The 12,142-nt window shown below is 43.1% G+C and overlaps 1 protein-coding gene across 2 annotated transcripts; it reads right to left on the bottom strand.

Annotated features, from left to right (window-relative positions):
* Window positions 1-15: 15 nt before the first annotated feature.
* On the bottom strand, window positions 16-11,876 carry trpv1 (transient receptor potential cation channel, subfamily V, member 1). Of its 2 annotated transcripts, none has more exons than XM_056397160.1 (16): window positions 11,691-11,876; window positions 8,562-8,768; window positions 8,259-8,416; window positions 8,012-8,164; window positions 7,696-7,833; window positions 6,780-7,078; window positions 6,381-6,557; window positions 6,149-6,304; window positions 5,963-6,058; window positions 5,778-5,848; window positions 3,456-3,621; window positions 3,294-3,360; window positions 2,736-3,073; window positions 2,534-2,655; window positions 969-1,090; window positions 16-850 (listed from the first exon to the last, which is right to left on the bottom strand). In XM_056397160.1, the coding sequence occupies exons 2-16, from the start codon at window positions 8,744-8,746 to the stop codon at window positions 753-755; spliced, it is 2,346 nt and encodes a 781-aa protein (XP_056253135.1). In that variant the 5' UTR covers window positions 8,747-8,768; window positions 11,691-11,876; the 3' UTR covers window positions 16-752. The 2 variants fall into 2 exon arrangements, with proteins under 2 accessions (XP_056253135.1, XP_056253136.1); XM_056397161.1 differs by lacking the exon at window positions 11,691-11,876 and adding an exon at window positions 11,201-11,536.
* Between the last annotated feature and the right edge of the window lie 266 nt (window positions 11,877-12,142).

Raw genomic sequence — 12,142 nt, forward strand, 5'->3', positions numbered from 1 at the left:
AGCCTAACCAGTGGCTGAACAGTCCGAGGCCAAGGCCCGTCCAAACCACATATAATTTGTAACTGCGACAGCTAGTGCTGAAGGTGGTGATTGCACCAATTGCTGTGCTGTCATGCCGTTTATCCGAGCCTACCTCTGCCAAATAGAAACAGGGAGACAAGTAGACAAAGCAAGCTGTGAAATCCGCAGGACTATCTGGCTGCAGTAGATTTAGCTTGTCTGGCTGTGATGAAAATGGGACTCGTATAAAGGGCACGCAGCGGGGGGGCAGGATCAGCACCTTCCTGATCAGTATTACTCCACGGAGGATTTTGAGCGATGCCATAGGTGCCGGCAGGTTGTGGCCTTCTTTGCAGAGAGGATGTGTGTCGTGTTCAGGTGCTGGCAGAAACAGTATGTGCGGCGACCTTTGGATGAAATGGTTAATGTGTTTCAAACACATGGTATTTAAGCAGCACATGTTGCAGCTTCCAGCATTGATAAGTTCTACTTCTTAACACCATTTTGTCAGTCAGATAAATACCTACTGCAGCTTCCTCATCACTCTTCATGTCAGTGAAATATCACCCCTCCAAGATTAAATTTAAAACCAAGCTGACAACTGGAGTATCAGTCAGTCAGAGAGGCAGTTCACCCGTTTGGCAGTAAAAATTTCTTGAGGAACTGAAAGTGAATAATGTCTTGAGGTTTTAATGCCGTGTTGCTCAGGTCAGTCAGGCTGAGCAGCCAGAGTGAGGCTCTCTTTTGTCTCTTTAGGCCTGTGTGTTGCTCAGTAGACCCATCTCTGTGGACTGGTGTGTCTGCTGCCGCCGCTGGCTGCCCTCCGTGAAGAAGCCTCTCCAGCTCCTCCCTGTGGAAGAAGGAGGAAATGTTACTGGAGGTGGTTTACTTCTCCCGTCGCAGAGAAAAAGCCTAAAAAGACTTTTTCTAATCCGGAAACTTTTGAGTCTGCAAACATGTTCGTTCACCTCTGTTCATTCTGTTCGGCGGGGTGTCTGAGGTAGGCTGTTGTACACGATTCCAGCAGCCGGGATCCTCATCGATTTTGCCCAGGTTGATGTTCCATTTGTTCCAGTTGACTTCCTCCACTCTGAGACGACAAGAAGAGACACATGCTCCAATTACTGTCTGCTGTGTGACACATCAATCAGCTGTCAGCAAAGGCAAATTAGTGAAGAACAGTACACTGCACCTCGATCGATCCTGCTCACACAGCTGCATCTTCTGGTAAATCTTCAAGCCTAAACTTTTGTTTCTGCTTTATTATTATTAGTTGCTGAAGTTTCTTTTTGCTGCTATAAGGCTCCTGGTACCAGTTATAAATGGTAGTAACTCATTAGTCAGATTGATGAGTAATAAGCATTAACTTGATGTTGCCAAATATTGAGCCTGCATCAATGTATGAAAACTGTGTTATAACTTGTTAATAATGGTTTATTTATGATTTATAAAGTGTTAACCTGATTATAAACTATTTATAAATCCTTTATAAAGGTGGTCTTATTGTGAAGTGGTACCAACTGAAAACACCAGCCCAAACATTGGGTCACATGACATCCCAGCACTAAACCTCTCACACCAACTTTCATATCAACAGGAAACACAAACACCAACTACTCAGCAGTACACATATAAATAGTGTAAGCCATCATTATATGAGCCTCTGTTTGTCACTGATAAAAGCTCCAACTACTGGAAATGTATTCAACCATCATAAACACAGCAGACATGTTCCTTTCTCTGTTTTTTAGGGCCAGACTGATCTGCTTGAATCTCCTCTGACTCTGTGGCCTTTTATACTACTACACTTTACCCACAGCGAAACCAACTAGAAATAATATGGTGTTTTATATAAAATGAAAAATGACGATGTTAAAGACAGTTTTGACACAATGTCCCGACCAGACAGGATCTCCATTGGGTAACAAGAGTCCACAGTCATGCTATCAGCTCTGTGAGACTGTGGTGCTTCTATCCTCATGCTAACATTTCCACAATGACAATACTAACTTGCTGATATTCAGCAAGTATAATGTCTGCAGTGTTCACCATCTTAATTTAGCATGTTAGCATGTCCTAGTTTGCTAATTAGAAATAAATAAAAGTGCAGCTGAGGCTGATGGGACCGTCGTTGGTCACAAACCAAAGTATAATGGTAAATAAAGATTTTGACGTGATGAAAAGTGGGATCACCAAAATCGTCCGTACTAAATGTCTTGGTAATCTGTGCAACAGTTGCAGAAACATCAAAACCACAAAGGTCAACCTCGTGGTGGTGCTAATGGAGAAGTCAAAAGGATTCATGGGGAACCGTCCAGCAGCTGTACAGACAGTTCACATGAACTTTAGCTGCGCATACTGCCGAGAATGTAATGAATGAATGATACTCATTTCCACGCAGCAGCTGGGCTTTCAGGGTGCTTGTCTGTGGTGGGGACATTTACAATGGAAATATACATCTGTGAGTGAAATGTTAAGACTGGAAACACGTCAGTCACCGATTGTGAGAGCAGTGAAGCTGAAGGAAGCAAACCTGAAACACCAGCGATGGTCATCTCCGAGAGCAGTGCCCAGCTTCTTCTCTACCCCACAACGAAACCTCCCCCTCAGACAGCAGGGCAGCCGTTTCTCCATGTCCATGATGGTGATGGCTCTCTGAAAACAGTCACAGCACTTCATTAAACCGCAGCTGCCCGGAGCTGACACGACCTCATACGACCTCTGGGGTGCCTCACCTGCAGCTTCCAGATGCTGGTGCTCTCCATGGTGATCTTCTCCACGGTGCGGTTCATGAGGGCGATGAGCATGTTGAGCAGCAGGATGTAGGTGAGTATGATGTAGCCGATGAGGAGCACGTAGAAAACTCCAATGTACTCGTAGTCCTGGGTGAACTCCATGTCTCCCATGCCGATGGTGAACTTGAAGAGCTGCAGTGTGGTGTAGGAGATGTTACTGAAGCCGGGTTTCAGGCACTCCTCATCAGGGTTAAGGGGAATTAAGAAACGTCCTTTCCCACTTTGAGTGGTTTCAGTGGTGTTAGTCTCAGGAGGCATTATGAGCAGGCTGACCACCGCTGTGACAGGAGACAGGAAGAAGAAGGTTGTAAACATTACACCCTCCATTCATGGCATGTTGGCCATACTGTTTTTTATCTCAAAGTTAGTAAAAGCATAGTGCTACTTTTCAAATCAATAAAAAGCTAAGTAAAACCTTCATAATATCATTTTGTGAGTTGTATTTGCAAGTCAGAAATCATCATGTGTTTTTCATTTACAGAAGAAAAATTACAATACCTGCTGAAAATCCAAAGAGGAAGACGACATAGACAAAAAGAAAGCGCAGGATGTCACTGAGGATCATCTACAGAGAAAAGAAAAGAGACTTCAGGCGTGAGCGTGTTCACCGCGGCGTTCGCCGTGGCGTTCACCGTGGTGCAGCGCAGCCTGTGTGGATACCTTCTGTATCATGACACTGTAGATGCCCATGTGTATGTCGCCCCGGGAGAAGTAGAGCAGGTTCACCCAGCTGAGAGCGAGACACAGCACCAGGAGGCCGAGGTACTCCTTCCTGCCGCACAGATACAGACCGGCCGAGAACAGGAAGAGGACGCCCTGCATGAAACTGCAAACAGCAGAGAATTATAACAACGCTCGTCTGTTCTACACAACACGAGCCAACGCATTTTAAAAGGTCATCAGTCATGTGTCAGTGTCAGTGTCAGTAATACAGTTAATTAATGTATTGATCATGTTGGGTCATTGTTTACTGGACACTTGAATAGTTAACGCTGTAACACCTTTGTCTTTCCTCCTATGACAAGTGAACATGTCTGCTGTGAACGGGGCCTGCTGGTTGTAGAGGTCACGTCATTAGTTAAAGTGAGATCACCTGTGTGTCGTCGAGGTGTTTAACTGTTAGTAGTATAAATACACCTGTATGTGGAAAGTCTCACTTCTGCTGAGTCTGTATTGTGACCACAGCATTGAAACTGGTAACTGGGTTTAATGTAGTTGCACCATGAAGATAAAGGAACATTCGAAACAAGTCCATGTTATTTTTGGCCTCAAGTGACAAATACACAATCAGCTGTTACAGAGGATCACATACCATGTCTATAAAGAAAAGTGCATGATAAATAAATATAGTTTGTCTATGAATGTCTTTCATGTTGAGGCAACAGCTGCGGATTTAATTGAGACTCATATTTAAGTCTTATATGTCACGTTTCTATCAAAGCAAGAAAAGGGGGGGGGCTTCACATGTGTGTTTTCTTTTTTCTCAGTCTGTTTTATTTTCTGTATCATCTTTCTTCTTATCTTGTCTTGTATCTTCTTATTATTCACTGTTGTGCTTGTTTGCACTGTTCTATTTAAATATGAAATCCTCTTTGATTTAATGTATAAAAATAAAACATGAACATGAACATATCCAAGAGGTGAACACCTGTTATAAGCACTACGTCTATATGAATCTGTCTTTTGGGCTAAAAAATCTAAATTAATCCCTGAAAACATCGATCACATTACTATATGAAGACAGTTACTCCTGAAACTCCAGCTGAATATCGTCAAAGAGCAACTTCAGCACCCTCTGAAAACCGCGTCTTTGCTGACCTCTAGCATTTTAATTTCTCTGCTGTCAGCAGTGATGTGGAAGTGTACTCCATGGTGTGTCAGTACACCATGACATCACTGCTGGGTGTGGTCAAGATGCAACGGAGCACATTTCTGACCACGTCCAGATGAAACAGAGGATACAGTTTGGCACACTTCCTCCTGATGTTGTTTTCCATCTACACTTTCACAGAGACGTTTTAAAACATTTTAAAGGGAAACTTTTTAAAATGTTTTTGTGGACACAGAAATAATCTGTTTCCACAACATCAGCAGCTATAAGCAGGTTTTTTTAAACACGGGTTAATGAAAGCCGATTGACCCTTTTCCACGGACAGTTTGTCTCTCTGTTCGGACTGAGGACACACACAACAGCAAGGAGTGATGTCATGCACTTACACAGCACACACACAGACGCAGTGGAGAGAGAGTGAGCCGCTAGCCGCCGTGCTAACTGCTAAAACTGATGTGTCACATCTCATCTCCAGGTTGGCTGCTGTCAGTGGAAATCAAGCTAAAGACACACGTGCACACACTAGTAACACAATATACTATATCCTGCTGCTGGTTTCACACTGTTTCACTGATGGACAGTTGATGGCAGTAAAGCACAAAGAAGTGCTGCAAAGGTCTCGCTCACACCTGCGTTAACATGCGTCTCAATGCGCTGCTCACAGCTCTTCAGTGAAATCAGGATTTATCCATTTGAAATAGTAAAATATTTTGGGTTCATTATGAAACTGTGTTGGGACGAATCAGAGGACGTTAGTAGAGTGGGCGGTCCCTCGGTGTGGCCAGGACACATTCATGCCGCTAAAAGAATGTGGACACACGTCTGAATGTGGTCTGATATCAAATGTGTCCTCGATGCGTCTTGGGTGCGTTCACAACTGAAGTTAGAGCTGATCGCTTGTTACTGGATCACCTGAGAAGGATGTTAATACCAGGTGTGATCAGGTCTGAACTGGACCTAAGTGAGCTAAGAAAGCTGCTAACTAGCAAACATGTGTGTAAACAATGAGGGATTTTAAATGTTTTTTAAATGACCTCACACGATGCACTTTGGTGTCAATCACTGAAAGTAAACATAACTTCAGAAAAGTCCACAGGGCACCTTTAATTTTGACCACATCTCAAAAACAGAAAAAGAGCTTTACTACTTACAAAAGAATCTCATAATATCCATCAATCAGCAAAGTCTGCAGCTTCGGGCGCTTCCTCTTCATGTCAATTATCTAGGGATTTAGATTTTTAGGTTTTTGATCAGTCACATGAGTGGAATACAATTTTCACAAGGTGATGATAAGAGCTGTTGGATTTTAATCGAAAACACAAGAGCATCCACGTACCCCTATGAAAAAGAAATAGCAGTTTGCCAGTAGTGTCAGGAGCTGGCCTGAAGCATACAGGTAACCGTTGGTGGTGCGTTCGAGGGGAAACGGCGGCTGTGGAGCAGACAACAAACATCAGTGACATCACTGCAGGTCTGCCTGGGATGGCTACACACATCAGTCACTCAGTGTGCAGCAGCTCACCTTCCCAGACTTCTTATTGTAGGCCACAAGGGTGAAGATGATCAGGTACATGATGTAGAACAGGAAGTTGGTGAAAAACATTCGACCTGCAAACTTCTTCCACTTCTCCTCCAGCAGTCGGCTCAGAGGCTCCGTCTGAAGCATCTCGTGACGGTTCTGGGAAGAAACAGACGTTTGAGGACAGAACGACAACAGCAGCTGCTCCGACCGGGACCGTGATGCCGGTACTCACGGGAATGTCGCTGCCGTAGATCAGTATCTCCATGACGGAGTTGTCCTCGCACGAGTCCACCGAGGCCAGGTCGTACAGGGAGCAGTGGACGGGCCCGTAGACCCACTCGGTGAATTTTCGGGACAAGTGTTTGGTGCTAATGTCTTGGAATTCACGTTTCAGGATGTGTGAAAAAAGCTGCAGACCAATGAAATGAAAGTCAGAGGGTTGAAAGTGAAATGTCCACTGGGGGCCCAGATCATTTCTAATATTCACAGGTTTGAAAAATCCTTCTAATTATCATCATAACGTGCAAGAAATTTAAATTAACAGACCTCAGCTCAGCGGAGCTTGGAGGCTCCAATTACATTTTTGCCCCTGGGCCCCTTTGCATTTTACTCCAGCCGTGTCTGTACTGACCGCTATCTTGCCCGTCTTGGCAGCCATTTTGAGAGGCGTCAGCCTGTTCTGGTTCTCGATGTCCTCCAGCTTCAGCTTGGGATGCAGTCGGGCGGTGGTCTTGAGGATGCGGTCGTACATGCTGGTGATAAAGTCCGTGTTGTCCTCGGAGTTGTCGGCCACCACCACCAGGGCGTGCAGCACCGTGTTGCCCTGAGAGTCGGCCAGCTCTGCGTTTGCTCGCAGGTACTCGTTCTCCATCAGGAAGTCCACCACGTCAGCCTGGTTGGTGCAGGCTGCCAGAGACAGAGGCAGCTCACCTGAGGGCAACACGAGATGACGTCATCAGGGTTATCTAAGTTTGAAATATCTGTGTTACAAACTCGGGGTGTGAGGGTTTGGAGGAAGAGGGGATTTAAGAGGCAGGTTGGGTCTAATGAAAGACAGTACTGAGATGCATTATGGGAAATGTAGGATGTTTGTGGAGCTTCAACCACTCTACAGAGTAAAAATCAGGATATTTCTGCTTCTGCTGGATTGATTTTGATCATTCGTGTTTTAATCCATCTCTTGTCAGCCCCCCCACTGTATTAAGATGTAATACTAAACCACTGGAGTGCCCCTTTAAATCAGTACAATACTGATCAATACAGCTAGTGTGTCTCACTATGTGGTGCAGAACTGTCTTTTGTTTTTCTTTAATTAGCAATAACTAAACGTGTAAAACTAATTGACATTACTTGGAAGGAAAATTGTGAAATACAATTAAAAAATAAGATCAAATGAGAAAGTAATGCTTGAAGTAAAGGTGAAAACGTTAGTTGTGTAGTCTGACTGAAGCAGAGAAACAACCCAGCAGTGACAGCAACACAGATGTTCCCATAACTCCCACTCCGAGTGATGCTGAGTCCTCCTCTCTGCAGCAGCACGGACTCACCAAAGTAAAAGTATGGTCCGTCATGTGGCTGGAAGAATTTCCCACAGGCTTTGGCGTGGACATCGGCTCCTTTACTGACCAGCAGTCTCACATAGGAGAGACTCCTCCTCTCGATGGCTATGTGGAGAGCGGTCTGGCCTGTCGAAGCCACACATCAATATAAATCAGAGAAGCAGTCACATTTCTTTATATTCATTTACTGCAATTAGATTCTTTTTATGGCCGGAAGTTAATTTAGAGATTATTCTGGCAGCAATTCTCATAGAAAGAGAGAACGGGGTCAAATAAAGTCTCCCAGATTCACAGAAATCTTTACCTTTGTAATAGCTGTCAGTGTAGGCTGCGTTCACAAACTCGTTAATGTCGCCCAGCTTCTCTGAAATGTCAAGTAATAACTCCACAGTTTCGTTCTTGTCGTCTTTGATGTGCAGCAGAGCCTTCATCAGGGCGGTTTTACCATAGGACTTATCTGCAGGTGTGGGCAAACACTCAGGGGGTTAACACACAGGTCAACAGCTCACTGTTTGGTGCAGATGCTGCATTGTGGGTCTTGTCACACTCACATAAGGAGTCGGAGAGTTTCTTCATGCTTTTGTGCAGGTACTGGTGCAGGCCGTCCAGCTGTCTGATGTCCCGGCTGGCCGCGGCCTCAAACAGCCTGACGATGTCGAACGTATTGCTGTCTCTCTTGCTGTTGTCCCGCGCTTCACCGCGAATCTCTCTACAAACAAAATAACTGGGTTACAGATAATTCAGCCGACAGGTCAAGCAGCTTCACGCTCCACATTCAGTAACACTGTGGGGCTTGATCATAGACAGCACCTGTGATGTAGCAACCATTATTATCATTGCATGGAGAGGCTCACTTGTCGAAGTTGAGATTGAATCTGATTTGAGGCTTTGTCGCCTCCATTTCCTCCTGGTAATCGGTGTCCATGGGAGCCTTGGGGGCCTCCTGGCAATCCTTCTTTGCTGCTCTTTGCCTCGTTTTCTCCTCCTCCGTCCTGTCGTCCGTCTCCAGGGAGAACCCGAACATTTCTGTCTTGTTCATCTTCACCTCTGTCTGCAGTGCTCTGCATGGAAATATGGCACAAGTGTTCGTGGATCAGATAATTCATCAGCTACAGGTACGTACAGTACCTGTAACAGTATGTGGTGAATCAGTTCAACGAACTCTCACCACCACACTCCGTCACATCTTCTGTATCTGATTATCTGCATGTGTTTGATGTCAATGTATCATGTGACATGTATTATTACTGGAGTCAACACAGGTGTATGAACCAATTATCAAATAAAACACACACACACACACACACACACACACACACACACACACACACACACTTACTCACTTATTCATATTTTCTTGTTTTTACTTTATATTACAGTTGTTATTGTTGTTTTTAGTATACATAGGGGTGGGGGTGGATCCCTGCTTCACATCCTGGATTGTAGATTACCTGACAGGACAACCACAGTACATAAGACTGGGTAACTGTGTCTCAGGGACAGTGATGAGCAGCACTGGGGCTCCACAGGGAACTGTTCTGGCTCTGTTCCTGTTCACACTGTATACGGCCGACTTTAAATACAACTCTGAGTCCTGCCACATCCAGAAATACTCGGATGACACAGCTATTGTGGCACATATTAGGAACAGGCAGGAAGAGGAGTACAGGGATCTGATGATGGCCTTCAGCGAATGGAGCAAAAAGAACTGCCTCCTTCTGAACTCCTCCAAGACCAAGGAGATGGTCATGGACTTTCGGAGGTCTTTTATGTCGCAGTCTGCTGGGACTGGACAATATGGTAAAAAAGGCTGGGTCTGTGCTTGGCAGCAGTCTGGACTCACTCAGGACTGTTGTGGAGAGACGCATGCAATGTAAGATGGAGGCCATCTTGGACAATACCAACCATCCTCCCCACAACATTCTGGCAGGACAGAGAAGCAACTACAGCTGCAGCAAACGTCTCATCTCACTGTGCTGCAGAACAGAGAGGTTCAGGAGATCCTTTGTTCTTGCTGCCATCAGGCTATACAACACCTCAGCCACAGGAAGTGCACTAATCTAATTATTATTGTTCATTTGTTATGAACTGTTTTTATCATTATTATTATTATTATTGTTATTATTATTATTATTATTATTATTATCATCATCATCATCAATAATGAGCTACTGGACACACACATTTCCCCTAGGGGATAAATAAAGTATGTATCTATCTATTGTTGTTGTTGTTAGATTTTAACATTAATTAGGTGGAGGCTTCAAATAAGACCATTTTCTGCCTCTCCCTGCACTATATATATATATATATATATATATATATATATATATATATTTATATATATATATATAATTTATCTATCTTTTGTTTATTTATCTATCTTTTTTTTATTTATCTATCTTTTTATAATTTCATTTTAATTAAATTTTACTTTCTGTAGACCAGTTGGGAGCCACCCACAGAATGTAAAAATGATGCTACACAAAATGCTTATTCTAATCTTCTCTGCCCTCCAAGGTTATTCAGATTACACACACACACACTGTAACTGAGTTTGTGTGTGTTTGTATAAGCTGCGTCTGAAACATGTTTACCACAGGGGATCACCTCACTGGCCTTTATACACAGACATATTTTCAGACATGTGATGTCTCAGCCTCAGTAACTAACAAAGGAGTTTATTTAGAAGGAGATTTCCATGACAGCAGCACACACACAGCACTCGATCTGGAAGCCTCTTCTCTGCAGAATAATCAGATCATTTACAGTTAAGTTGCTTATGTAAAAACAGGGTCGCTGAGTAAAGAAGTGAAAATATTCCTGCTGAATTCAGTTGATCACAGTGAAGCAGAATGTAAGTTCGATATCAAGGAGGACATGTTCAGGACAGTGGAAACCCACGTCTTTGGCTGCTTGTTCCCCTTTTCATTAAGAAAATGGGGAATTAATGACTCACTGACTCCATGATCATCACAAGAGGAATATATATATAGCACAGGAGGAAAAACAAGAAGTAAAGTGCATTTTCTATTGAAACACAAACTTCTTAACAACAATTTAGATGCATCATATCATATCAAATAAAACATTAGCTTTCACTGTAAAAACTGGAACGAGCACATTTTCAAAATTCATACATAAACTTGTGTTCATTCTTCCACACGATGTGTTCACGTGCTGCTGTAATATTCATTTACCTTGGTTTTCAACAAAATTATTTGGTTATTGTTATGGTTATTTTTGTTTAGTTCCTGATTCTGATTATTAATAAAAGCTGTAAATGGAGAGACTGAAATCGGTTCCCTCTGCCTGTACCATTATCCATCCTGTATCCTAATTAAAGCTCATAACCACAAACCAAGCTGTGCAGAACATCAACATCAAGAAAGGAAATAAATATTTAACAGAAGATATTTGCTCAATCCCAAAGATGCTGAACATGTTCTTCAGGATCTGAAACAATCTCAACATAACACATTGTTTGACTCACCAGAAATAATTTTTCCCCCTCCAGATTTTCTTCTTGATTAAAAATCTGATCTTCAAATCAAAAGCAAAACAACAGTATGCAGCAGAGCGTCCTGCAGAAATCTGGGTGTGTGAATCCTATTGTTCTGTGTCCTAAGATGCTCACTACATGTAAAAGAGATGAGAGCAAGACAGAGGGAGATAAAGTGACCCGCCCTAGAGAGCAGCAGAGCACATTACTGGAGCTCTGAGGGCTTAAAAGGATGCTGTATTGACCTCCAAGCTCATACCAAGTCAGCAGTATATCATGTGACATGAGTGTGCTTCATGATGTGTGTGAGCTGCAGAGCAGTTAACACTATGAAAACAGCTTTTACAACTTTTTCACCTGGAATTTAGACAAGAAATTAAGTCCACTACTGAAATAGTCCAAACCAAGGGAAGAGCAGAGACAGAAAAAATTTATATTCTCATGTGTTTCTGAAAATAAAAAATCCAGAAGACACACTTACCCCCCGATCCAAATGCTGCTTTTCTTACTCTGGTTTTTCTGGCACGCGTGTGTAATATTTCTTAAGTCTCCTTTTTTGGTCCTTATTGTTGCTGTAGCGCTTCCTGTGTGTCTTATCAGCCTCGCAAAAGTTTCATTTAATGAATGTGTATGTTTCGTGCAGCTGTGGTCCTGTGACTGGGTGTGTGTGGTTGCAGAGCTTCTGCCTTCAAGTGCAGTTTCCTTTAAGACTACTTCCCTTTTCGCAGTATTACAAGGCAGCAGACTTCAAACAGTGAGATGGTTCGAGTTGACACATGGGTGGCATAAATAATTAAAATGTCATACAAAAAGGTGCCAGAGCAGTAAAACTTAATCTGTGTTAATGTGCAGTCTGGTGCATCTTAATCAATTTGTTTCTGTTTTTAAATATGAAGTTTAAGTGCTTTCTATTCAAAACTTGACTCCATGCAC

The sequence above is a fragment of the Seriola aureovittata genome, chromosome 15 (assembly GCF_021018895.1).
Source record: "Seriola aureovittata isolate HTS-2021-v1 ecotype China chromosome 15, ASM2101889v1, whole genome shotgun sequence".
NCBI lineage: Eukaryota > Metazoa > Chordata > Actinopteri > Carangiformes > Carangidae > Seriola > Seriola aureovittata.